Source organism: Nanorana parkeri, unplaced genomic scaffold, assembly GCF_000935625.1.
Source record: "Nanorana parkeri isolate BGI_ZX_2015 unplaced genomic scaffold, ASM93562v1 scaffold529, whole genome shotgun sequence".
Taxonomy (NCBI): Eukaryota; Metazoa; Chordata; class Amphibia; order Anura; family Dicroglossidae; genus Nanorana; species Nanorana parkeri.
In genome coordinates, this window is record NW_017306797.1 from 878801 (window position 1) to 905108 (window position 26308).

The window sequence follows — 26308 nt, forward strand, 5'->3', positions numbered from 1 at the left end:
AAAAATGGTGTGAAAATGCTTTTGAATATTTTATTTATTATTGTTTTGGATACAGTAGCTTAGAGTTGGAACCTTTGCTGGCATTTTATTATGGTCTGTATTCCCCCTTAGGGATATTTCCCTTTACAGTCAAACTGACATCCTATCACCCAGGGATCTTTGCAGTGATGATTTAGACAGCAATTAAAAGCCTTTAAGAGCTTCTAATACAGGAGTGGGCAACTCCGGCCCTCCAGCTGTTGTGAAATTACAAGTCCCATGACGCTTTGCAAAACTGACAGTTATAGGCATGACTCCCAGAGGCAGAGGTATGTTGGGATTTGTAGTCAAAGCTCAGCCGGAGGGCCGGAGTTGCCCACCTCTGTTCTAATACTTTCTCGCTCTGTACAAATATTTTGGGCTGTTAGTAAAAAAAAAAAGATACCGTCTATGTGTTGCCCTATTACACTTTGTAATTTTCATTTGGGATGTCTTTTTCTTGACCCCCACACTTAGGTCTGGATGATCCTTCTTCAAATGGAGCCCCAGAATTAACTTCAGACTCCAAGTGCAATATGTTCCAGGTAATAACCTGTATCTTCTTTTTATAATAATTGACATGCTACTTCATTCTAGTGCACGGGTTGTCTACAGTACATCTGTCTCAACTGACATGTAACTCTTTGTACAGGTGGACAGTCAAGATATTGATTTCTTCACAGTACCTACACTGGATCCTGTGATCACCAAAGCCATCCCTTTGCTAGCACAGCCAGCAAATCCCATTGTTGCCCTAACTTTTACATCGCAGTCCACTCCCACTACGTATCCTCCATTGTTTAATGCTGCCCCGGTATTATCTACAGCTGTACCATCCCCTGCTCCTCCTGCTGGGGGGATTGTGCTACATGAACTAGAAGTGCTTGGACAGCAGCTACTACAGGAAGCAAAAGGGTACGTTTGCCATAAAAAACATTGGGAGCTTAGCATTTTCTTGGCAGAGATAATTTTATATGAACATTGTTGAATACTGTAGAATCAACAAAAATTGATCATCTCAATCTCTTTTTACCTTTTTAGGGCATCAGCAAAGACCACGGGCTCTTCTGTTGCTTTGAATGCCATGCCCACCTTTGCAGTGGTGAAACCTCTAAATCCTGTTGCAACCGTAACTCCTCCTTCTCCATATTGTTCTGTGCCTGTGGCCCCTGGTAACTTCATTTTTCCATCCCATCAGCAGGAAAGCCCCCAGAAAGGCTCACATATATCCTTGGCAAATGTGATAGTGCTGCTGGAAACAATAAAAACAAGTGAGTAGCATGAATATGTCTTTGTCGATTAGGGTCCTTTCACACCGGCAGTGCGGTCTCGTACAGCCACTGGTGTGCAGTAGACATGTGCGATTCGTTTCGTTCCGAATCGATATTCGGACGAAATTTCAGACATTCGGATGTTTCCAAATTACAGATATAACGCATGCAAACAAATCCGAATTTTCGATTCCGAAATTCGTTAGCGGTAGTCTGTACGAAATTTTGTTTGTTGGACGAAATTTAGTTGCAAACAGAGCAGGAAAGGAGGGGGGGGGCGATCGAGCACCCCCTCCCTGCGCCTCCTTACCAGGCCACGTGCCCTCTGCATTGGGAGCGTGTCCCCATGCCGATGGGGACAAGGGCCTCTTCCCCACAGCCCTGACCCGGTGGTTGTGGGGGTCTGCGGGCAAAAGGGCTTAATAAGGGGGGCACCCAGATGCCCCCCCCCCTTGTGAATGAGTATGGGGTACTTGTACCCCTACACATTCACTAAAGGGTTAAATAAAATAGTTATTACAAAGTCCAGACTTTTGATAAAATCCTTTAATTGAAAAGAAAAAAACCTTTTTTTGACTATTCCTTTAATAAAAAAAAAATTTAAATGGCTCCATCGATGCAATCCAGCGTCAATCACGAAATGCACCTAGCTTACGTTACCATTTGAATAGCACCCCTCCCATCTGCCCTGCAATGCAGTGCGCGGTACCGCAATATCGTGTGGTGGAAAAAATAAGTTTATGCACTACTGCATCACTGTACCGTGCATCGCACAGCATTGCGTTATACTGCCTCTCAAATGAATGTCAACACACCTAGTGCACTGTAATGCATGTCAAGTGGATTGTGAAATAGCGTTCATCATTTACACCGTATCATGCGATTGACGTTACGCTTAGGTGTGAACGGGCCCTTAGAGCTTTTTGTTGACTCTCTCAAAAGTACAAAATTGCTGACCCTCTTGTGAATAAGTTAAACAATCTTATAAAGTAATTGAGCCACTTCTCATCGGTTCAATATTCACTAGGTGTACATGTGGCCAACCTGGTGAGAAGAAGCTGAAACATAATAGGTTGTTTATTTTAGTGCTACTATGCGAATAACTACAAATAAAGAGAATGTCTGCTTTGTAGGCAGTGATCTTCCACATTGAGTACAAACACTTAAATGATTAATAATGGCCTTTTAGGTTCCTTCCTTCCAGTGACTGCTTATGATAAGAATGGCTTCCGCATTCTGCTGCACTTTGCCAAGGACTGCCCACCTGACCGTCCAGATGTTTTGGTTGTAGTGATCTCTATGCTGAACACAGCACCTCTACCTATACAAAATATTATTTTCCAGGCAGCAGTTCCCAAGGTATTTATGCATCGCATGACTCGGCATGCTGTTTTTCTGCGACAGTAAGCCTATTAAAATCCATTTCTTGCCGTTATAGACAATGAAGGTGAAGTTACAGCCTCCTTCTGGGACAGAGATGGCAGCATTCAATCCCATTCTACCCCCTGCATCAATCACACAAGTCATGTTACTGGCAAACCCACTCAAGGTAAAAAAAAAATGGACATTTCCTGACTTTAGGTGAAAATTCCTACAATCATTTGATTTTCCTGAATGTGTCATCTATTCCCAGCAGTTCTGCAAATATGACCTTTTATTGGACCAGTTTAGATAAACTTTTGTTTTATAAGGCATTATCGACTACCTCATTCAAAAAGACAGGAGCTTTTTGAAGCTGTGTAAAAAGATATTTGGTTGGATAGGTCCTCAAAGGTCATCAACAGTGCACAGTTTGTGGATTTCCATTTAGGAAGCAACTGAGTATAATCATGGATTGAACTAAAGCTGGCCATACACTGCTCTATGGTTTTTGTTAAACCCGTGGGCTGAACGAAACAAATAGAGCAGATTCCTCCATCCACGCTATGAGCGCATGATCGAGGAATCCCTTCTGTTTCTATAGTGTTCTGCCAGTCACTGTCAGAATACCTGGAGAGAGCCAGCAGCTCATTCCCCGCTGGCTCTGTTCGTACAAACATCTTCTGACTGGCTCCTTTGATCAGCTGATCGAGGGATGCTGATAGCAGCATCCACTGTGCCAATTTTGGGCAATTCCTGATGAAGCGGATTAAATTTGCACAGTGTATGGCCAGCTTTAGTTCCAAGATTTCCGAACCCTTTGTGAGTAAATCCATAAAACAAGCACGGCTGGTGAGGTTTATGGAAAAGTTTGTGAACCTTGTTTCCTCAATATTGTTACACCAGCAAAGACAGACATTGATTTTGTTCTCTTTCCCTGACAGGAAAAAGTGCGGCTCAGGTATAAGCTATCATTTACACTGGGAGAAGAGTTCAGCACAGAGGTGGGGGAAGTGGACCAGTTTCCGAGCCCAGATCTGTGGGGAAAACTATGACCCTAATTTCTGTTGTCATCTTCAGACTGTGATAGGAAATGAGAAGTGATATTGCTTCAGTATACAGGTTGTTTACACGTCCGAAACATCTGGGCAGTGAAAAGCTGGATATAGTGGGAGTGATTGAGACCCTCACAGCACTTTATTTGTACTCTCCCGAGTGGACTCAGTCATTTCCCTTTAGTGTCCAGAGCTTCTAAAGCATTCATACTACTGTTGTGTAATGATATGCCAGCCTTTCTTTTGTCTAAACCATTGCTGCTGGAAAGACAGTTGATTGGTAAAAGACACAGAGGCTTTGACATATGTTTATACATTTTTTTTACAGTATTATTCTACTTTTTTTTTTGTATTGTATTGTAGAAACATATATACAACTAATCTGTTTTTCTCACTTGTGAAGACATTAAGGGCAAATACAGTCACAAGTTGATATTGCCTCTTCAAAAAGTACCTGGTTGGATGGAAGGAACCTGACAGAACCATCCAGCACAGTAGGCTTCCTATACCGGACTCCCAGGTACAATGCCATTCGTAAAGCAGATTACAGCTTGACGGAATCAGACAAAATGATGTGCATGCCCTCCCTTTTAACTTGTTTCCAAGCACTAGGCAATGGCAGCCTCCTTTACTCGATGGGTACCTCAGTTCTGATGCTAAAACAACCATCCTGACAGGTTTTGAGTAAATATGTGACCCTGCATGAGCAAATATGTCAACGTCAACAGAAGTACTTACATCACACTGAGTATTTGACACTTCACAACGCTATGGGCAGACAGCTTTTACAGTCTCTCTGGAGACAGTAATTTAAGAGCTACTGTGCACGGTTCACCCTATGGATTAAAGAACTGCTCATCCCCCTGCTAGGTTTCAAGGGAACAGGTAGTCCATTTATCTCTCAGGTCACTGCCCATGCATGTAAATTCAGATTGCAGAGTCCAGGAAGGATTTAAATGCTGCACAGCCAAAGGCACGGTGTAGGAGTGTAAAGTGGAGAATACTCAGCCAGAGGTAAGCACTATTCTGGAGAGGAAATTCTTATTACTACAGGTAGATTTGACTTCAGCTCAGAACAGGAAAGGCAGAGCAACTACAAAGACACATATATAAAAAAAATCTCTTTTGGATAATTATACTGGTTATCTTAGAGGTCTTGGCAGTCGAATTTACTCTCAAGAGACCAAAGACTTGTTTTTTTTTCTTAGTTTGACATGTTCCTGTTCTCTCAAAGCCAATAACGTTTGCCTTCACTATCTGTTAAGATAAGTATGAACATTCCTGTAGATTTATGCATTTGTTTATATGAGAATGCGTTTAGAACAAAAACAAAGTAACTGTTGGAGATATTTTATGGAATCTAGTTATATACAAGTTTCTGAAATAGAGGTTAGTGTCACGGAAGAAAGTATAAACATTTCATACTTTGTAGACGCCTCTGTTAATGAAAAGGTCAGTGTTCTGTACATCAGCTTGTCTTTGGCCTAATAGAGGATGAAATATGGTTGATTAAAGATTATCATACTATCATCTTGTTTGAATATATAGGCCAGTCCTTTATACGGTGAACTATAGGGACCAAATCACAGCATACTCTTTCTTCTATGACGAGTGACTTTTTGCAATTGCTCTGAAAGAAAGGTTTATCTTATAAGCACAGTGGGCAGTTTATGGAAACTGGAGAAAGGTTAAGTCATTACCACTGGCACTGAATCAGGCTTCTCATTTCAGAGCAAAGCAGATTGGTTGCTATAGGCAACAGCTCCGCAATTTTTTTTAGTTGTCATTAATTAGCCCCACTGCATTCTTGTCAAGAAAACTGTACTGTATACATAGCCTGAAAATCTGTTCCTCTCCCACCAGACAGACTTGAAGTCCTGTTTAAGGATACTAAAGACTACTGTCATATGTGTTTATTTCAAATACATGGTAACAGACTACAAATCTGCAGTGTGAGTGTTGTGTAGAAGCTGAAGTCTGCATGTTTAATAAAGTATTTGTCTTGTTTGCTTTTGGATTCTTGACTTAACCTCTATTTTTTTCCCTAAAATAGAATCTACGTTGTAAGTTCCACCAAACAATGGAAATATAATCTTTTAATAAGCACACACCATCCTCCAGTTAGGGCCCTAACGGGCACATTATGATCTATGAATGATAAGAAAAATAAAACAGAAGAAGGTTGTGATTGTAAATACCATCTCACTGATCACACAAGACCCTATCCAATACTGAATGAGGGGAATTGATCAAAACTGGAGCGGACAAAATCTGGAGCAGCTGTGCGTGGCAACCAAGCAGCTTCTCTCTTTCATTTTCAGATCTTAACTGAACAAACAGAAGAGAAAAGCTGATTGGTTGCCATGGGCAACTGCTCCAGATTTTGTCTGCTCCAGTTTTGATAAGTTCCCCCCAATATGTCTGTGAGGGTTCTCATTTATCCAGGTTACAATAAAACTAGCATTATTTTGTCCGTTTCAACTGGACTTTTTTTTTTTTACAATGCTGAAGATATGACTCATCCAAGTGGATTCATCAGTTCTAATGAGTATCAGTACCATACCCTGGCATCTATATCAAATGGGCAGCGCAGTCATATTAATCTAATTACTATGGTGTTAAGGAATGTGCCAAGGTAGCTGTTGATTGTTTTCCAAGAACATGCCTGGAGGTCTGATAAGTTGTGAAACCAGGGGTGGGGGCCTTCGACATCACATCATATTATGCAGTTTTAACATTTACTTTGGCGATCTGAAAACAATTCACACTTTCATCCATGTAGATCGAACGGTTAACACCTGCTCAGACTTCATAGCACCACTGTATGTTTCTGACACTCATTTGAGCATTGGAAGCCGCTTGGATAAGTGCTAAAACCCTCTTCAAAATGAACCAAGCCCAGTCAAATGTAGCAAACTACTACTACCTATTCAGTATTAAAGATGTTGGTGTTGGAAGATCGACTAGATGTGGGAGTGCAGTACCTTCGTGATGCTGGACATGTTGTACATACTTGGGTTTGAGTTGTATGCCCACAAAATCACAAATACAGATGTTTTTTTGTCAGAAAACTGTTAATTTGTAACATTGGTAAACACAAAGATGAAGACGATATAGACAGCAACATGTGCTTTCACACAAATTAGTGACGGAAACAGTGCAAACCCATATTAGGTGGGTAAATGATGCAGATGAGACAAGGGCCCTTTAAAAGACATATTAAGGGCTTGTTTAAACCATGTTGGGGCTGTGCTGGCAGCTTTGCCCTATGCATAGACAAGGCAAAACGCAATCAGGTCAGTTTACACCACAGCCTTGCGGTGGTATGCTTGAAAGTATGGCATGCAGTCCTTTTTTTCAGTGTATTGTTCTGCAATGCAAATCACTGCATTGCAACACCGCTGTGGTGAATACAACTAAATGAAATGTTACATTTTAATAAAATTTGAGCAAAAAAAAATTAAACAGCGGTGCTCTAAGATTGGCGCGTCAGTATTGTTCCTCTTAGCGCACATCAGCAGCCATGTGTTTAGTGCGGATGGCTGGTGTAAACAAGCCCTTATGTAACAGACTTACCTGTCCTCGAGGAACAGTGTCCAATGCCGCCTTCTCCCACGGCGTCACGCTGCTCCTCCTCCCTCTACCTGGCTGTCAGGTTAAAGGCGGGGTTTTTATAAATGCTCAGCGTCTGGGAATTGTGGGCGCTGAGCATTTCCCTCCGTACGGACAAACCGCGCGTATTCATGACAGCCCCACAGACAGCTGAGACAACTTCCCTGGACTACAAATCCTGCTTGCTACACTGCTCTATTGCTACAAAGAAGATTGAGCTACTTACTGCTACACTGACTGGGGAATCACTCCACTGGACTACTAACACTATTCCCTTAACCCCCTCCATCCTACAACCTTGCTACGCTACGCTATCTCTATAAAGATGGTATCCTTCGCCTCCATCAACACAGCTAACCGCAAGTTTTGACTTATGTAACATCCAATAATATCTTCCACCATTCAATCTGAGAACATGTCTGACGGGGGTTACTGAGATGAACCAGTCTCCCTTATGTGATTCACATACTGCTTAAAGCCTGCACACCATACATGAGAACTTTACGCCTGTATGAGGTAATACAGGTTTAACCGTGTATTGATTGTGGGAGTTTATCTGCTCTGAAGGTGTATGAAGTAATATACTTTCCTACGCTACTTCTCGGACTATACCTGTCTAAGTATTGAATACTACTGTAGAGTTACAGATATCAGACTTACCTTTATGTGAAGTATTGAGGAAATCCTACATGCGTTGTGTTGTGTTGTATCCCTATTCTACTCTATGATGCAGTTATAGAACCATGCCACCTAAAATATCATCTTCCACAGCTGTGATCCATATCAGGTATAAGAACCGACAACTTGCTAGAACTCTACTGACACACCTGAAGACAATTTGTAGACATATAATTAGAACCATACTTGTACACCTGATACCAATCTGTAGACTCAGAACCATACTGACACACCTCATACCAATCTGTAGACTCGGAATCAGAACCATACTGACATACCTGATACCAATCTGTGGACTCAGAATCAGAACCATACTGACACACCTAATACCAATCTGTAGACTCAGAACCATACTGACACACCTCATACCAATCTGTAGACTCAGAATCAGAACCATACTGACACACCTCATACCAATCTGTAGACTCAGAATCAGAACCATACTGACACACCTGAAACCAATCTATAGACTCAGAATCAGAACCATACTGACACACCTCATACCAATCTGTAGACTCAGAATCAGAACCATACTGACACACCTGATACCAATCTGTGGACTCAGAATCAGAACCATACTGACACACCTGATACCAATCTGTAGACTCAGAATCAGAACCATACTGACACACCTGATACCAATCTGTAGACTCAGAATCAGAACCATACTGACACACATGATACCAATCTGTAGACTCAGAACCATACTGACACACCTGGTACTAATCTGAAGACTCAGAATCAGAACCATACTGACACACCTGGTACCAATCTGAAGACTCAGAATCAGAACCATACTGACACACCTGGTACCAATCTGAAGACTCAGAATCAGAACCATACTGACACACCTGATACCAATCTGTAGATTTAGAATCAGAACCATACTGACACACCTGATACCAATCTGTGGACTCAGAATCAGAACCATACTGACACACCTGATACCAAACTGTGGACTCAGAATCAGAACCATACTGACACTCCTGATACCAATCTATAGAATCAGAACCATACTGACACACCTCATACCAATCTATAGACTCAGAACCATACTGACACACCTGATACCAAACTGTGGACTCAGAATCAGAACCATACTGACACACCTGATACCAATCTATAGAATCAGAACCATACTGACACACCTCATACCAATCTATAGACTCAGAATCAGAACCATACTGACACACCTGATACCAATCTATAGACTCAATCAGAACCATACTGACACACCTGATACCTATATGTAGACACAGAATCAGAACCATACTGACACCAATCTATAGACGCAGAATCAGTACCATACTGACTCATTGTAAACCAACGAGTGGAGACTTTGAATCATAACCAGACTAAAGGTGGCCAAACACCTTACAATTATCTGCAGATTATCTGTGGTCAGATGCAAAAGGTGGAAACAGATTTCTCCATCTACACTTAACTGTGTGGATGGAGTAATCTCCACCTGGGCCAATCTGTTGCACTTTTTCCATCTGACCACAGAAAATCTGCAGATAATTGTAAGGTGTATGGGCACCTTAACACACCTGAAACCAGTCTGTAGACTCAGAACCATAATGACACACCTGGAGTCAATCTGAAGACTTAAAATCAGAACTATGCTGACACACCTGAAACTAACCTGTAGACTGAAGATGGCCACACACCTTACAATTATCTGCAGATTTTCTGTGGTCAGATGGAAAAGGTGCAACAGATTCCTCCATCTACACTTAAGTGTGTGGATGGAGTAATCTCCACCTGTGCCAATCTGTTGCACTTTTTCCATCTGACCACAGAAAATCTGCAGATAAATTGTAAGGTGTGTGGGCAGCTTTAGGTGTATGGGCACCTTTAAGGTGGGCATACATTGTTAGATTTCCGTTTGAACGGTTTTGTTTGTGCCGCAAACGCTCGTTCGATTACACCTAGAATTCCCCATCAAGCATAGTCAAATGTTGAGTTTGGAAATTGTTTGTTAGCCATACTAACCAACAAATTTTTGACAAAAGACAGAAATAATCGTTTGACCTACGCAGAGGAAGTATTTGTTTGAATATAGTATTATCTTTCCTTTTGCACATGTGCTGTGTTCATCCTCATCCCTCATTCATTGGTGCTGTACCATTACCTGTTCGATTTTCATTAAAAAAATCGTTGTGTACAATTTCCGAACGAAAATCTAACAATGGATGGACACCTGTAGAGTCATTTCTATACTGACACAACTGAAACCAATCTATGTTCATTAACACACTTATGGTACGCCCCTTACTGAGTTTCAGTTTATTTCAGTTTTAACCATTTGATGACCGCGGTGTTAAACCCCCTTCCTGTGGAGGCCATTTTTCAGTATTCAGCGCTGCGCTACTTTGACTGACATTTATTCCGTCATGCAACGCTGTACTGAAATGAATTTTATACCATTTTGTTTGGGACACATAGAGCTTTCTTTGGTGGTATTTAATCACCACTGGGGGTTTTATTTTTTACTATATAACAAAAAAAGTAAACCTAAATTTTGTATTTTTTTGTATTTTCCCATGAAATGTTATGAAACATTTATTATCACCCCAATTTTTTAGTAGAATATAAAAGACGGGGTCACGTCGGGTAAACAGACACCAAACATGTCAAGCTTTAAAATTGCGCGCCCCCGTGAAATTGCAGAAAACGGCCACACCCAAAATTGGCCATGGGCGATGCATTAAAAGCTTTTACTGCTCATCAGTTTAATGTTATCAGTAATTAATGCCCCTAAAATTATTGCTCTTATTCCGATGTTTGCGGCACGTTGGCGCACCCGACGCATGTTTGCGGGTGTATGTGGGGGGCGGGGGACTTTAAAACATTTTTTGTGTTTTACTGTTTTTTTTTACTTGTGACTATTTTTTAGCTTCTTTATTTTTTTTTTATGCTTTCATTTTTACTTTATTGCTATCACATAGGGGTATGTGATAGCCAATTCACATGAGAGGTCCTCTTTATGGAGACATCAGTGGTCTCTAAGACCCCTAATGTCACCTAGGGACTCGCAGAGAAGCTGATGAAGCAGAGATCTGCTTCACCAGCTTCCCACCAGTGTTCTGTACCGGACAGTGACAGTGAATGCAGGAAGTGATGTAATATACATCACTTCCTGCATTCGAGGACTGAGAAGAGGTCAAAGGGAGATCGTGTACTGATCTCCACTGAGAGCATCGCTGGTCCCACCGGGGACAGCGGACCTCTGGACTGGCAGCGCGGAGGTGGGGGGGGGCGCACACCCGCAGCTCCTGCAAGCGATCGGGCGTCCCTAGAGCAATAAATCTCAGGCCAATATTCATGGTTAACTCTAAACTGATGACCCGGCTTTTATATATATATACACAATTGTATTTTTTGTCCAAGTTTGGTAATGTCATTTAAAAAAAAGTTTGGTTATTTTATTATATTGGTTGGAGTTTTACAATTCAGATTATTTTAAATCCATGAAACTAATTAAAATGTTTAATATAATACATGCAATTTTTTTTTAAAAATCTATAAATTCGGTGGGTAAAGTTTTGGCCTTAAAAAATTCTGCTGCGGTATGTGCGTTGCCATGTGGTGCCATTCACTTCAATGGCACCCCAAACACACCTCCTGCCTGCAGTGTGATTGCCTGCGCTGGAATGCGTGGTACTGCAATGCCGTGCATTCCGGTGAGGTGGGATTGCAAAAAATGGCCATGCAGTTTTATTCCAATGTAAACTTTATATTTTTAACACTCCACATATGCATTTAAATTTTAAATAAAAGATGGTATTTCATTTTTTATTTTAACTGATTCATCAAAAAAATAATCAGCCACCTAATTGCTTATGAAAATAATTGTTAGTTGCAGCCTTAATCAGGAGGGATGATTTTCTTGAGAAACTATTTCCTGTGCTTAGAATACGGGAACGGTTTCTCATCTGTGTGGATGGATTGATGTGTCGCAAGGTTGGTCTTGGTGGTGAGAGTTCGCACTGCTGAAAAGCCCTTCCCCTGCACTGTGTGTGGGAAATGTTTCACTAACCATACAAAAGAGAAACCGTGGATGGTGAAACATTTCCTGTACACAGAACAGGGGAAGGGCTTTTCAGCAGTGAGGACACTCACCACCAAGACCAACCTTGCGACATCAATCCATCCATACAGAAGAGAAACTGTTCTTGTGTGCTAAATGCAGAAAATGTTTCTCAAAAAAAAAACTAATTGTTAGTGGAAATGATGCCAGTGATCCCTTAAGAGCAGGCAGGAAATTTAACACACTTTTACTCACCACAACATGAAATAGCAGGTTTGGTTAAAGCTGGAGTAAAACATTTTTGCTTTAACCCCCAACTCCGTATATACTAATCTTTCATTTCTTCCCCTGCTCTTCCATTCAGTGCTGGGAGGTGAAGCAAATACTAGATACTTCTGGGGAAGAAGGAGCATGTGACTCACTTCATGTGCCAGCTTGGGGCCAATCAGTGTTGTTGCACAGGGGTCCATAGCCTTGTGTAAGCTACAGTTCCATTAACCCACAGCTTCAACTGAGAGGTGCAGGAGCAAAAGGAAAGTAAAGGTGCCCATACACCTTGCGATGGTCGTAAGCTAATTAAAAGCTCGTACGATCAGCCCATCTTGGACAGGCAGATCGTACTTGCGATCATCAACACACAGTAAGAAGTAACTGTCATGCTGCAAACAATCTAGCCATGGACCACAGAAAAAAAAACTTAGATGTCACAGTGTACTTGCTATCACAAAATGAATCCAGCAAATCAAAAATATCTGACAGCAAGCCACGAGATCAACCCACATATGGCAAAACCCAGGCCCACACATACGTTGCTCTGTCACCACGCATTGCATCATGGGAGTAGAGGCACACCATGAGGCTACAGGCAGCACTGGACATACATGCAGAGACTTGTTTAGTTGCTCAGCCGCTGCGAGTTAGCAAACCGCTGCTGAATGCTGTGCTGTAAGTCAGCGCTCAGCACTGCTATCTTATACTCCACCATATTGCTTAGCACTGTGCAGAGGAATCGTTCAGTGAAGCTGCTGCAGCGAACTGAAGTGCTGCAGAACAGCTACTCAGAACTTGGCAATGGACTGTCCTGAACATGCCTCAGATGTTAGATTTATATCATAGCTGCGAGTCTGCTTGATTACTTTTTTATTTAACAAAGATAGGGAGTAACTGCAGTAAGAAATGCAGCTGGTATGATGTCACTCTGTGAGAATAAGTCAGTATTTTTGAAGTTTGAAGAACTTCCCATACACCTAGCATACCGGTACTTCTCTCATTAGAACAGTGAGTGCCCACACATAAGATGGCGCCGCACGCTTCACGCTGCCAGCGTTCTATCGCACACGGCGTGATGACGTAAGGCGTTTCATCTGCAGAATTCTTACTGTGTGCCGGAAGTATTGTAGCAGCTCAGCCTGGAGGTGGCCGGTGGTGAGCGGTGAAGGGGGACTTGTAGCGGTGGGTAATGTGAAGACCTGTCATGGCGGGGTGTGTGGAGGTCAGACATGACAGAGGGGACTCGGCTGTCACAGAGGGAATGGTAATGAGGCGGCACTGCGGCTGTCACTGGTTTCTGCAGAGGATTAGTTGGATGCATGTGGGGAATTTATATAGCAAATAACAATCCATGGATGGTGTGATTTATCCTAATGGGCACATAGGGGTCTGCTCTGCAGAAATAGGACATGTCTGGTGTGGAGGCATTGAGACTGCCTAAAATCAATCAAAATTCTCTTCTCATATATTATCTATGTAATAGATCAGATCTGCAATTTGTTTATTATAGGTATTTACATAGCGCTGACTACGGTCCAGCTCGGTTTCTCCTGGAAGAAATCTGTCAGTGCAGCAGCATGTAAACAAAGGGTCCGGGTGCTGGTGACCTGAATGGTCATATTACTAATGTCCATATAAGGTGTCCATATAAGGTCAGTGATGTCACCAGAATCCCAACGCTTTGTTTACATGCTGATGGTGGTGGGGAATGCCCCGGATGCGGCTGATTGGACTGACACTGACAAATTCTTTCCAGGGGAGCTTGGAGGGGCAACAAGTTGCAGAAAACTTTACATACACTGCAGTCCCTCCAGGAGCTTAGACTCTATCGCACATACATACTAGGGCCAATTTAGACTGGAGCCAATTAACCTAGAAAGGGAGGAAACTGGAGTACCATCACAAGTGCAGGGAGAATATGCAAACTCCATGCAGATGGCACATGGCCCGGTTTTGAACTGAGGACCACATATTGCAAGGCAGCAGTGCTAACCTCTGAGCCAGTTTGTGATTGACAAGGCAAGTGTGACTTCTAGGAGCTTCGCTGTGAGATGGCACCAAGCAGATGTTTTTACTCAAACTCTAAATAATTGAAGGAGTTTCAGTTTTGGGCGATATTTACAGACATTTGATTTCTGCTTTTGGTGTGTCTTTGGGTTTAATTGTCTTCCTAAGTATTGGCCTCATTCCGACCTTTTGGGTATTCAAAAACCGACATGCTTGTTTCCATGTGTGTTGACATTTAGCAGAAAACGCATGCAGTTTTTGGGCCTTTGTTGATTGTCTTTGGGCTTCAAATGAAGTATAGTTGTGACGTCAGTTTGAGATCATTCAGAATTCATTGACAGGTAGATTTGACCTCCAGCTGACCTACGTCTGACTTGCATTTGACCTGCTTCAAGCTGCTTTTGCCTCCCCATAGATTTGTATGGGGGGGAGAAGAGGTTCTGACCTGAACCAAAGCCCATCACCACAGGCTCTGTCATATTTTATTGCCACGAAATTCATGCCAATTGTCTCTAACAATCGAAATATTAATCAAGGGGCTGATTTATGAATCGTCCTCCCAGCTATACGCTCGCACAGCATTTCTGCTTGTACAGCGCTGCGGAATATGGTGGCTCTATATAAATAATTGTAATCCTGCCACTGGATGGCTCTGAGGATCATCGCAATTTCCTTTGTCTCCTTCTGATTCTTTTAAATGGTAGGCAGTTTAGCTGCGTTTGGAGAAATAGAAATCTGTGCGTCCGGGGCAGATTAGATCATCTGAACGTGTTGGACATGTTTACAGCTACATATAAACACTGGAGGAATTGTATAAAGTATATCCAGATCAATGTCTGCTGCGTCTGAATAAAGCCGACTCGAACCGCGTGTGAATCCGCACAGCTTGTCAATTTATAGATTATTTGATTTTGATATGGATAATGACTGTTGGACATTTTTAAGATTATGTTTCCTAATTTATAAAGTCCAACAGACTTCAGCTTCTTATGTAATTTACATCCTGAGCCATCTGTTGCTTCCGCCCAGGAGTAAATCTCTCCTGCTGTCTTGTACTGTCTTGCTGTCATCTAACCTTCTTGGCTCTGTCAGTCAGCAGGAACTGCCTTTCGTATCTTGGCTATGTGCTACCGTGTTTCCTTTCCCCGAAAATAAAGCTGCCCATACACCTTACAACCATCGCACGACTTTCGTTGTGCGATGGTTGTAAGGTCATTAAAATTTCATTCGACCTGCCCATCTTGGACTGGCATGTCGTACTTGCGATCATCGCAAGCCCTCCCCGCTGAGGGGAGGGCTTGCTGATGATTGCAACGCTGAGCGGGCAGTGTGCTCTTGCGGCTTTCGTCTTCCGAGCAAGCTACCAACCCGCCGAAAATCGTTTGATTTTTCGGCAGGTTTTCCAGCGTGCTAGGAAGATGAAAGTCGTGCCACCGTACAGTAGATGCGGTCGCACGCTGCCCATACACCTGCTGATTATCGTACGATCGCTGGATCACACGTGATAATCGTATGATAATCGGCAGGTGTATGGGCACCTTAAGACACTGTCTTATATTTTTTTTGGCTCAAAAAACACACTAGGTCTTTTTTTCGGGGTAGGTCTTATTTTTTTTTGAATGTACAACAATCCACACTTTATTCATGTACAACAGACTTTGGTAACCAATCGCTGGCCAGAATGAGCACAGCGCGCTTCGCTCAATCGATTCCTCACAGGCAGAGTGCATTTGGTATCACTCCGCCTGTGACAGGAGCCGACGCTATGGAGCAGGGGTCTCAAACTCAAATACACAGTGGGCCAAAATTTAAAAAATGCTCCAAGTCAAGGGCTGGGCTAGTTCAGTGTTTATTGAAAACAAATTGAACACACAGTATAATACGGCAAACCTATACAGTATATCACACAGTATAATACGGCAAACCTATACAGTATATCACACAGTATAATACGGCAAACCTATACAGTATATCACACAGTATAATACGGCAAACCTACACAGTATATCACGCAGCATAATACCGCGGCCTATACAGTATATCACACAGTATAATACCGCGGCCTATACAGTATATCACACAGTATAATACCGCGGCCTATACAGTATATCACACAGTATAATACCGCGGCCTATACAGTATATCACACAGTACAAAGAAAATGGTGCCCGCTTATGTGGATTCTTCCCCTGCTTTCTCTCCTCATTGCGCAGGCCCCATAAGCTCTTCATCCGTGCTCTGAGGTCTGGCAAGGCAGGGACAGCCGCGGGCCTTTCCTACAGAAGCCGCAGGGCACTTCCAGCTTTAAAGATGGCAGCCGCCGATCGGCGGCCACCTTTATGGCGGAGGGGATGCCAATCCTGGGGACACTTGGAGCTTTCGGTAGAACACTGGCCTTTATGGACACAATCTGTCGGCTGCCTGGCGCCCATGTGCATTGTGGGACTTGCAGTTCTAATAGTGTGGGCAATATACCGGCAGCCAGATCTAATAATAATTCAATATTATCATGCGGGCTAAATATAATTCCATCGTGGGCCGATCCTGGCCCGCGGGCCTTGAGTTTGACACGTATGCTTTAGAGGAAGCATCAGCTTATGCGGCTCTGCTCCGGTGCTGCCTCGCTTCCTCTAGCGCTGGCTTTGTTGGCACCGCTGATTCTCTCCCGCGGCTCTTCAAGTTCCCCCTTATGCCACCACCGGCCCTGTTAATGGTCACAACTAGATCTTATTTTCGGGGTAGGTCTTATATTTTAGCAATTCCCAAAAATTGTACTAGGTCTTATTTTCGGGGAAACACAGTATGTGCTGATGGCCACGTTCTCGTTGTCCCATAGGAGGCATAGCTAGAGTAGCTGTCTCCTGTTTGTCCCGTTACCCGGACCATGGACTTTTCACCTAAAGTGTATTTCCACTTTTGCAGCCGAGTTGGAATAACACTTATTTCTCTGACGGGTTTTCTGATGGTGACATCAAATAAATGTGACGGCCTAATTTGTGTAGAAACAGCTACTTGTAGTCTCTATTGATAGCCTGTGTGTCAGGGTGACAAAGTAGCAATACAATTGGAGGACAGGATAAGAACATTGTCACACTACCGGAAGTGCCTGAACAAAGAACTTCATGTCATTTCAATGAAGTCTGACGATTTTTCAAATATTGGAAATTCCTTTTGAAGTTCCATGTTATATGAATGTTTAGTGATTGGGTTTACATAGGACTTCTTCATATGACAAATTCAGGACGGCGATGCATATATAGCTGGCAAGTTCCTGAAGTGATTATACCAAGATCACAGCTGCTGTGGCTGCCATGATCTTGATACCGATCACTTCAGCCGGCACCCGACTGTCACATACAGGTGTACGGGCAGGTTCACACCATTTTCCGGACCAGATCTGGAACGCAGTGCATTGTGTTTTGCCGTGTTGTTGCTGCGATTTTGCCACTTTCAGGACGTTGTTTGTTTGTTTTTTAGCTTAAAATGCTGTTACAGGTGCAATTGTAAGTGTTTTTGATGCGTTTCTATGCATTCCAGACCAGACAAAATGAGACGAGGAGTATGTTGTGTGAAAAGAGGGCAGAAATAGCATAGGGATACATTAGGATTCATTTTGGGTCCGGAAACAATCAGGTCCGGAGATGATGTGGTGTGAATAGGCCCTACATCCTGATCACTTGTATGCAGCTAAAGAGTGGGAGCTTGTTAGCCCCCCTATGTGATTGCAAAAAAGGTAAAAGAGAACTATTGGGTAAGTGTTTTTCCCAATAGTTCTCTTTAGGGTCACAGGAGGAGATATACTAACCTCCTCCCCTGACCCAAAGCTCAGTATATTGCGAGCTAGAGCTTGCGGTATACTGAGACCGCCGCAGCCGGGACGGATCCCGACATTACTGTCGAGATCTACCCAACTGCGTGAGTGACAGCTGGCTCTGCCTATATAGAGGCAATGCCAGCTGTGCCCGCCCCCTCCCCTGTCCGTTCCGCCAGTCAGCGCTGGAGGATTGGACAGGGGAGGGGGGAATCCCTGCAGGGAGCCGTGACTGACAGTCACTGCAGGGAGAAGATCGAGAAGTGAGCGAGCGACTGTATGTGTTCTCTCACTTCCCGATCTATTGAGCCGACGTGTGACTGTTTCATTGTCACGCGTCGGCTCGAACTCTGAAGGTGCCCATACACTTTACAACCCTCGCAAGACTTTTGTCTTGCGAGGGTTGTAAAGTACTTAAAAAAACGTACAATGAATCTGCCCATCTTGGACAGGCAGATAGTACTTGCAATCATCGCGTGCGCACACCGCCCCGTTCGGCAGTTGTCGAACCAGCAGGCCACTAACTCGCCGAGAATCGTACGATTCCCGTCGGGTTTTCTAGCCTGCTGGTTCGACGGAAGACGTGCGACCGTACAGTAGAAGCGGTCGCACGCCTTCCATACACTGCACGATTCTCGTACGATCGCGGGATTTCCCGAGAATCGTGCAGTGTATGGGCACCTTGAGGCTGAGTGATTTTCACTCGCCTCATAGTTCTCCTTTTAAGCATTTCACAGGTGCGTGCAATTTTAAGGTTTGACATGTTTGGTATCTGTTTACCCAACACGACTCCATTGGATATTATGTTGTTTGTGTGCACTGAAATTGATTTTAGTGTATTTTTTTCCTCAAAATATTGATTCGATAAACATTTGAGCAAATATCGAGCAACATAAAAACAATTCATCTATCATTTTGTTTTTTATTCTGCACAGCCTCTGCTTTCAGAAATAATATCATTGTTTGGGAGCTTTAAGCAGTTTGCTAGACTCAAATTCCAATTTTAAAGTGTGCAAAAGTTAAAGCAGAACTCCGAGCGCAAATTTTTATTAACCCTTGCAGTGGGGCTACCCTCGAACTGCAAGGCTGAACTGCTTGTTTTTGTCTAGGTAAAAAAAAAAGTTATACTCAACCAAACTTTAGAGTCGGCCAGCGGTGACCAGCGCTACTTTAAGCCTGTCTCCTCCTCCGCTGCAGTGATGGTATGTCTTTTGGCATTGTCTTGTCCTATACATTGTGTATGAAACATGATGACTCAGGGACCTTAGACCGCTGCAGCGGAGGGGGAGAGACACTCCAGGGACAGGTCTAAGAGCCAGTGGCCTCAGAGGATCAGGTGAGTATAACTTTGTTTTTAACCTATACATAAATGAGCAGTTATCCTTTGCAGTTCGAGGGTAGCCCTACTGCAAGGGTTAATAAAGGTTTTAACTGGGGTTCTGCTGTAAGAAATTTGCTCTTGACGTGAAGTGGTTAAAATGTGAAATATTGAAGAACTGAGAAATTTTATTTCATTTTGTGAGCTGGACCAATTGGTAAATACTTTGCAGCAGTATGTTAGAGATTTGCATATCATTAGCATAATAATGTGATTGGGTTATCAATCCTAATGTTGAATAATGTACTTCACTTGCGGCCTTTTAGTGTTCATAAATCACCCAAAGTGAGAGATGCACGCAATGTACTATTAGCGGAACGGAATTCTTCAATATAAAGTCACATGGATTTTAGAATGAGATCACATGATAAGACCTGGATGCAGTGGAATCTGTTATTTTCTTACCTCTTTCATATGTTCCTATTTATAGGTTGTGACAACAGAGAAGCCTGCCTGTACATGAGTGCTCTCAGGGGGTTTGAGCGATGGAGCCCAGTGAGAAGAGCCAGGTTAATTCTTTTGTGCCTGTGTACCTTTTGTGTACTGTTAGCACTGTATGGTTTCCTGAGCCTGGAAACAAATGTACCCCCTTTTTTTGTTTTTCCAGGATGGTCTTAGGCCGTGTCTGGGACTCTCCACTCGGCAGGCTTTGTCATCCTTACGGGAGCAGCTTTTATCTACACTGATTTCCCACCAGAGAAGTCGAATAGCTTTCTTGAAGGTAGGTCTTTCTGCACCTTTGTGCACGCAGGGTGTCTAAAGCGGAACACCAGGGTTTAAAAAAATGAATCCTTGCATTGGGGCTACCCCTACACGGCAAGGGTTAACTGCTTGTTTTTTGGGGGGGGGGGGGGTCAAAATAAAAAAGAAATACTCACCTGATCCTCGGTCCCCTCAGCCTGTTCTCCCCCGGGCTCCGGTGGTCTAAGGCCCCATGATGTTATTACACCTAATACAGGTCTATTAGACGTGAAGATGCCGAGGGACCTACCACAGTCGAAGTGGTGGGATGAGAGAGGTGAGTGCTCAGTGCCGCAGGACCAAGGATTGGGTGAGTATTTCTTCTTTTTTTTCCACCCCCAGAGAAAAACGAACAGGTAACCCTTGCAGTGCGGGGGTAGCCCCACCGAAAGGGTTTACTTTTCAAATCCTGGAGTTATTCTTTAAAGCAGAGCTCTAGGCAAAAATCATTTCAGTAGCTGAAGTTATAACTACAGATTCCCCCCCCCCTAATGATTATAATGACGATGATGAGTTGCTCGGCTTCCTTGGTAACATTCCCACCTTGAGCCTTTCGATTGGACTTTTAAAAAGCAACAAAGTTGGTTAGACTGATAGCACTGTGCAGTGCCATGAAACTTGGCCTTACCTCTCGGAATAAGTCTTGGTGTGCACATATAAGTATATATACGCACATATATACACTTAGGCTAACAACAATTAAATATATTTAGGCAGGCAAACATTGGAATACATAGATGATCGGCTACACATTTACAGGAGATGTTTTATATGCAAAATGATTTACAATTCTGTCTTTTCAGTCCTGAGATTGACACGATAAACGATGGTCGCACGCTTCTTATATTAAACTTAGACAATACGGTGTTGTCACCACACTTCCCCCAGCCTTCTGATTTGAGCAGCAACAGACTGATGAGCTCATCTCTCTGCTCTCTCTGCTCTCTCCTCTATCAGCATGTTCCTTGTCAGCACATAGGTGTGCAGAACAATTGATTGTCTTTTAGGTATTCAACTTCTGTCTGTTGCTGAGTGCTGCTCTAAAGGGGATTGCAAGAGGCAATTAAAAAAAATGTGGTAGTCACGCTAGTTGCATTTAAAATTACTTTTAATGATGAGTACATGGCTGTGTTAGTCTGTGCCTGGAATTCAGGTTTAGTGGACATATTCATTAAAGTGGAACTCCAGCTGAAACATTTTTCTAGTTTTAGACAAGTAGAAAGGGTAGAAATCTGTCAAGTTTTTACTGCTTTCTGTGCCCACAATGGGGAAAATTCCGCTTTTTATTGTCCTAGAGACAAGAAACAGGAAGTGAGGAACAAGTTCCCCTTTGGAAGAACAGCTGACAGCAGTTATGAAGGAACAAACAGTGAGGCTGACTCTTCCCAACAGGTCTCCAGACAGCAGTAAAAATCTAACACAGGATCTGTCCCCTCCTCTCTCTACCCAAAGAGGACAAATAATAGAACTCAACACAAAAATATAATTACCAAGAAGAAGACGTGCTGCTGCCCGGGGGGCAACCCATGTTGGTGGCCCAAGCCCCCATCCACCGGTAAGGACATTATCTCAGAAAGCGGCTTTAGGGTGTCGCAAGGCTTTAGGTTGGGTTCCATATTGTGAAAAGCTATTTTTTTATTGCCATTTTTCTCCTTTGTCTAAAATACTTTTTGTATACTTTATGATAAATGTTCAGAAATCTAGCTGAAGCATGTCTTCTCCTTGCTAATTATATTTTGTATAGGGTTGCATTTTTTGGCCTCTTCAAATGAAGATACCCCAAACAAATACCTGGCTGCTAACCCTGTTGTATTTCCATCATAATACAACTTTCAATCTGCAGGGATTGTAGCCCACATACAAGATTATTCTCATTATGCCCTCATAAAGAGGGTGTCTTTTGGACCCCCTGAAACGCGTTGGCTACTCTGCTTGATTGCCCTCCTGATCCTAATGGATTACAATTATTAGTGTACATATATTTCCTGCATGTACTGTGTTCACTGCCAAGCCAAGGATACCGTAGAGATCCTTTTGGATTGCAGATTCTGCCCACCCATTACCCGATCACCACTATTCATATCTCTTAACTACTGTTGGATGAGAAACGCCAAGAGAATAATCACACGGGTCCAGCGCTCTCTCTCCACATGTCCAAATACATGACTATACAAACAAGAAGATCACATAGTGTTTTTCTCTGCAGGATTGGAGACGAAGCTTTTTGCATCATGGAAACCGCTCTTCTTGCTTCCACTGGCCCGGAGCTTTGCTAATGCTGATTGCAACACTGCTACTTCTCTGTTGTTATGGTAGCCAGCCAGATGGAAGGTGAGCTTGGCTGTTCTTCATATCGGCTTCTACATATGCTCTTTAATTCCACTTCAAAACACATTTTAAATAGCAACTTGTGTTGCTATTTAAAATGTTGCTAAAAGAATGCAACCATAAAATTGTTTTTTTGTGAATGCAATTACTTAAAGCACATGGAAACCCTGATTAAATGACATTAAGTTTGCTAAAGCACTGTGTATCAATAACAATAACTAAGTTTATTTCTAAATAAAACACTTTGTTTACCTTTCTTTTCCTTTGTTGATGTAAATCAGCTATGCTCATCTCCTGCAACCTCTTTAAAGCCACTTCCTGTCTACGTTCATGATATCCAGGAATTGCAACATGTCATGTTGAGGCAGGTTTCCTTATGGTGACAACAGTGGACCATGCCTGTGCAATATACATGGGTACAAGCACTCATAGCCTTCATTGGAATGGCATATGACCGAGTGACAATCCAGTAGAGCAGTTGGGGGACAGGGACAGTGCATTGTAACCCTATAACAGGAAGTGCCCGACCAAGGCCCTTAATGGCAGGATTAACAGATATTGTAAGGAAAGATGCAGAATTAAAATAGTTGCAAATAATTTTCTGACATGACATCCACATGTTAGCCAAGTGTATGAGACAGAGAGGGAAAGGGTTATACCCTTTGCCCAATTTTTCTTTGTCCTCAGTGGAAAGACTCACCCTCTATTTGTCTTGACTGAAAGAAATTATGAGGAGAAATCCAACATTTTAGAGCTGTTATCCAGACAAGAAGTAAGAGGGGAATTCTGCTAACTTTATGGAGACTTTTTTTTTTACTTGTTGTGTGTCTGGGACAGAAAGTGAAGTGAAATCTCTGTGATGCCATACAGCCCAAAGATAAACTGATGTGTTTCAACCCTTCCCTACTCCATGTAAGACTAAAGAAAGGCTTTGGCTATATATACACTATGTTAGATGTTAGGGTATGTTAGATTTTATTGATTGGGTTTACATGTACTTTAAATTTATTAGTAGGGTGTTTTTCATCTGATCCATAGTCGTATTTAAAGAAGAAATAACACTCCAGAATGCTGATCCAGAGAGTATACGATTGCCTATAGCAGGGGTCTCAAACTCAATTTAGTCGGGGGCCACTAGACAAATTTTTTAGTCCCGTGGGGGCCGCTACTATATATGGTACCAGTTTTAATGTATGCGCATGTTACAAGCGGCAACTGTCACCCATTCAAATTAATGATCGGGTGACAGCTGCTGCAAGTAAACGCCTGCACACCGCATGTAGTCATATGTGAAAGGACATGCAGTTAGGAATCAATCACTATCCCTGGATACACGATTGTTTATCCAGGGATTGTGATTGTTTTTGTAACTGCATGTAATGGCACGCTGTCTGTGCCCGTGTGCCCGACTTCTCAGCTGGCTGCGGGCCACATAGTACCGGCTCGCGGGCCGGAGTTGGTCCGCGGGCCGGTACTTTGAGACCCCCGGCCTATAGGGATCAGGAAGAACTTCTGTTTTTTTCCGGTATATAACAAATTGGACTGTGGGCCTAAAAATAATAGCAGAAGGACCGCTGTTCATAATGCCAGCTCCAAGTTTCTCTCCAACTCATGGAGGTTCAAATTGGGGAAAAATATGAAGTAGAAAAAGCAGCCGAGCCACCTTGAGGAATTCTCCGGCTTACCTCCTTGAAGTGGTGTTAAATATTGACAGAAAGCAGCAGAATTTCAAACATTGGGCTGTGGAGCAAAGCAGTTTAATAAATATGCTAAACTTATGTAAAAATACTGTAAACTTTTTAAAAATCAGTCTGGCTATATTATCTATATCTGACTTCTTCCCCCAGCCAGGGATCTGAAGTGGGAAATGCCTGCGCACTGTTGCTGTTACTTTTGCTGGATCTCTTCTTGATGAGGCAGCAAGAACTACTCAGGCAGAGAGAGGTGGACGGCAGAGTACAGAGGATCATCTCACAGATTGATGGTATTTTTCCTACTGCGTTGTCATTCTGAATATAGGAAAATATTTAATAGCAAACAGAACAGAGACCAGGAGGAACTTCAGATTTCATTCTGATATATATTGATATATTTTGATATAGGATTTTTCCTTAATTTTAGGAAAGTCTGTTCATTGGCCCATTCTCTGTAGATCATATAGTAATGAATGGTTTTGTGCTCTTTTATCAGGATGCATGTTATGTATTTTTTTTTTTTTTTACATAATACTAATATAATATCTCTCTGCACAAAGTGATATTTCTTTGTATATAATAATGTGTTGCTGTTGACTGCCTTGGTCTGTAGTCGTATACTGTGGTGGCTAAAAATCTGTAAGATATGAGGGTGACTAGTATGGCTTTAGTCCATCAGATGCAGCATCTGAGATATCAAAGCCATGCATTAAAGGAAAGTCAGAGCATTCAGATGCACTTCCAGACAAATTAATAGGTTTTCTTAAGGGGGGGGGGGGCAATAGCGATGTACTTGAACTTTTATGATTTTTGGTTCCAGAATGTCGAAAATGTTTTACCGGATCCTCATAGCCCTACCAGGTACAAAATGTACATACTTACATTGTGCCAAACTGGACCCATGTATATATAAGTATTTATACCCAGAGTCCAGCTTTAAAGCTTGTTTGAAGCTTATGGATACCTGAAACCCACCAACAGCTCCACCTACTGGCTGCATGTGAAGATACAAATATATATATTTTATATTTACTTGCCTAAAAAATATTAATTATTTAGCCCTGGCTATAATAAAGGAATTATTAAACCACTATACTTTTACCTTTTAAACAGGTAAGCCTTTGAGTACCCTTTACATGGAGAATATCTGCTCTTCTCTAATAAAATGCACTTGGTAATAGGACTAAAGCTTGAGTCTTGATCATACAGACTTGTCTTCAAATTGCCATTATTTAGAGACAAGTGGTAATTTCTTCCTGTCTGTGCAGTGATGGAAACAGTCAGTGGATAGTTTCTATTAATTTTTGATGGGCTTGCATTTTAAAGCTTAAAGTAGTCCTCCTAAATCCAACTCTCTTAAGAGCTTTAACATTATAAGGTGATTTCTGTCTTTTTTTTTAAATTCACACCTTTCATTTAAAGGATACCTGTTGATCTTGCCATGAAGGTCCTTGTTGAGGTACTCCATATTATTTGTTGACAACTGTGTTATCACCCTTTCCCATGCACCCCTAGTTTGCTGATCTTGTCCTTCACCATATCCATCTATATTTTATCACACCCATGTGTGAAATGTGCACCAAGCAGGGAAAATTGTAAGAATCAAGTTACCAATGTTCCAATACATTTCATAAAACCGTTCATGTCGCCTGGCTGTGACCTGCAATTTGCAATAAAAAGACTTGAGCTCCCATAAGCCCTTAGTGTTCTGTTGGCACTGGAGGCATACACAAGGGGTCTGACTGACAGAACTGATCACTCCCGCAGTCCCTTGCCCTCCTGGTGCTGGAGAGCAAGACATAAGTTCCGTCAAACCTACAACTTTAATCCTGAGTTGAATGGTGAACACTGGGGTAACAATGATGAATGGCACAATGCCAGCCTTGTCTCCCTGATCAAGGAAGTGATATCAGGCAGAGTTTCTGGCAGGATCAACTGGCACATTGTTTATGTACAAGCTCACACAAACAAGTCACAAAGGAAACTCTTCATTCTCCATTACATATTTCATTTTAATGATTTGTTTATATATATATATATATATATATACATA

At 42.4% G+C, this 26308-nt stretch overlaps 2 protein-coding genes across 4 annotated transcripts in view; both read left to right on the forward strand.

Moving 5' to 3' along the window:
* The window catches only part of GGA3 (golgi associated, gamma adaptin ear containing, ARF binding protein 3), a 36568-nt gene extending 32586 nt beyond the window's left edge, over window positions 1-3982 (forward strand). For both annotated transcript variants that reach the window (XM_018561556.1, XM_018561557.1), the window contains exons 12-17: window positions 496-563; window positions 671-933; window positions 1060-1289; window positions 2479-2648; window positions 2728-2838; window positions 3593-3982. In XM_018561556.1, coding sequence (XP_018417058.1) covers window positions 496-563; window positions 671-933; window positions 1060-1289; window positions 2479-2648; window positions 2728-2838; window positions 3593-3703 — 953 coding nt within the window. In that variant the 3' untranslated portion in view covers window positions 3704-3982. The remainder of the gene's footprint in view (window positions 1-495; window positions 564-670; window positions 934-1059; window positions 1290-2478; window positions 2649-2727; window positions 2839-3592) is intronic.
* Window positions 3983-13406: 9424 nt separating this feature from the next.
* The window catches only part of TMEM94 (transmembrane protein 94), a 42057-nt gene continuing 29155 nt past the window's right edge, over window positions 13407-26308 (forward strand). For both annotated transcript variants that reach the window (XM_018561549.1, XM_018561550.1), the window contains exons 1-5: window positions 13407-13478; window positions 19923-20001; window positions 20100-20213; window positions 22440-22564; window positions 24409-24545. In XM_018561549.1, the coding sequence (XP_018417051.1) occupies window positions 19978-20001; window positions 20100-20213; window positions 22440-22564; window positions 24409-24545 (400 nt within the window). In that variant the 5' untranslated portion in view covers window positions 13407-13478; window positions 19923-19977. The remainder of the gene's footprint in view (window positions 13479-19922; window positions 20002-20099; window positions 20214-22439; window positions 22565-24408; window positions 24546-26308) is intronic.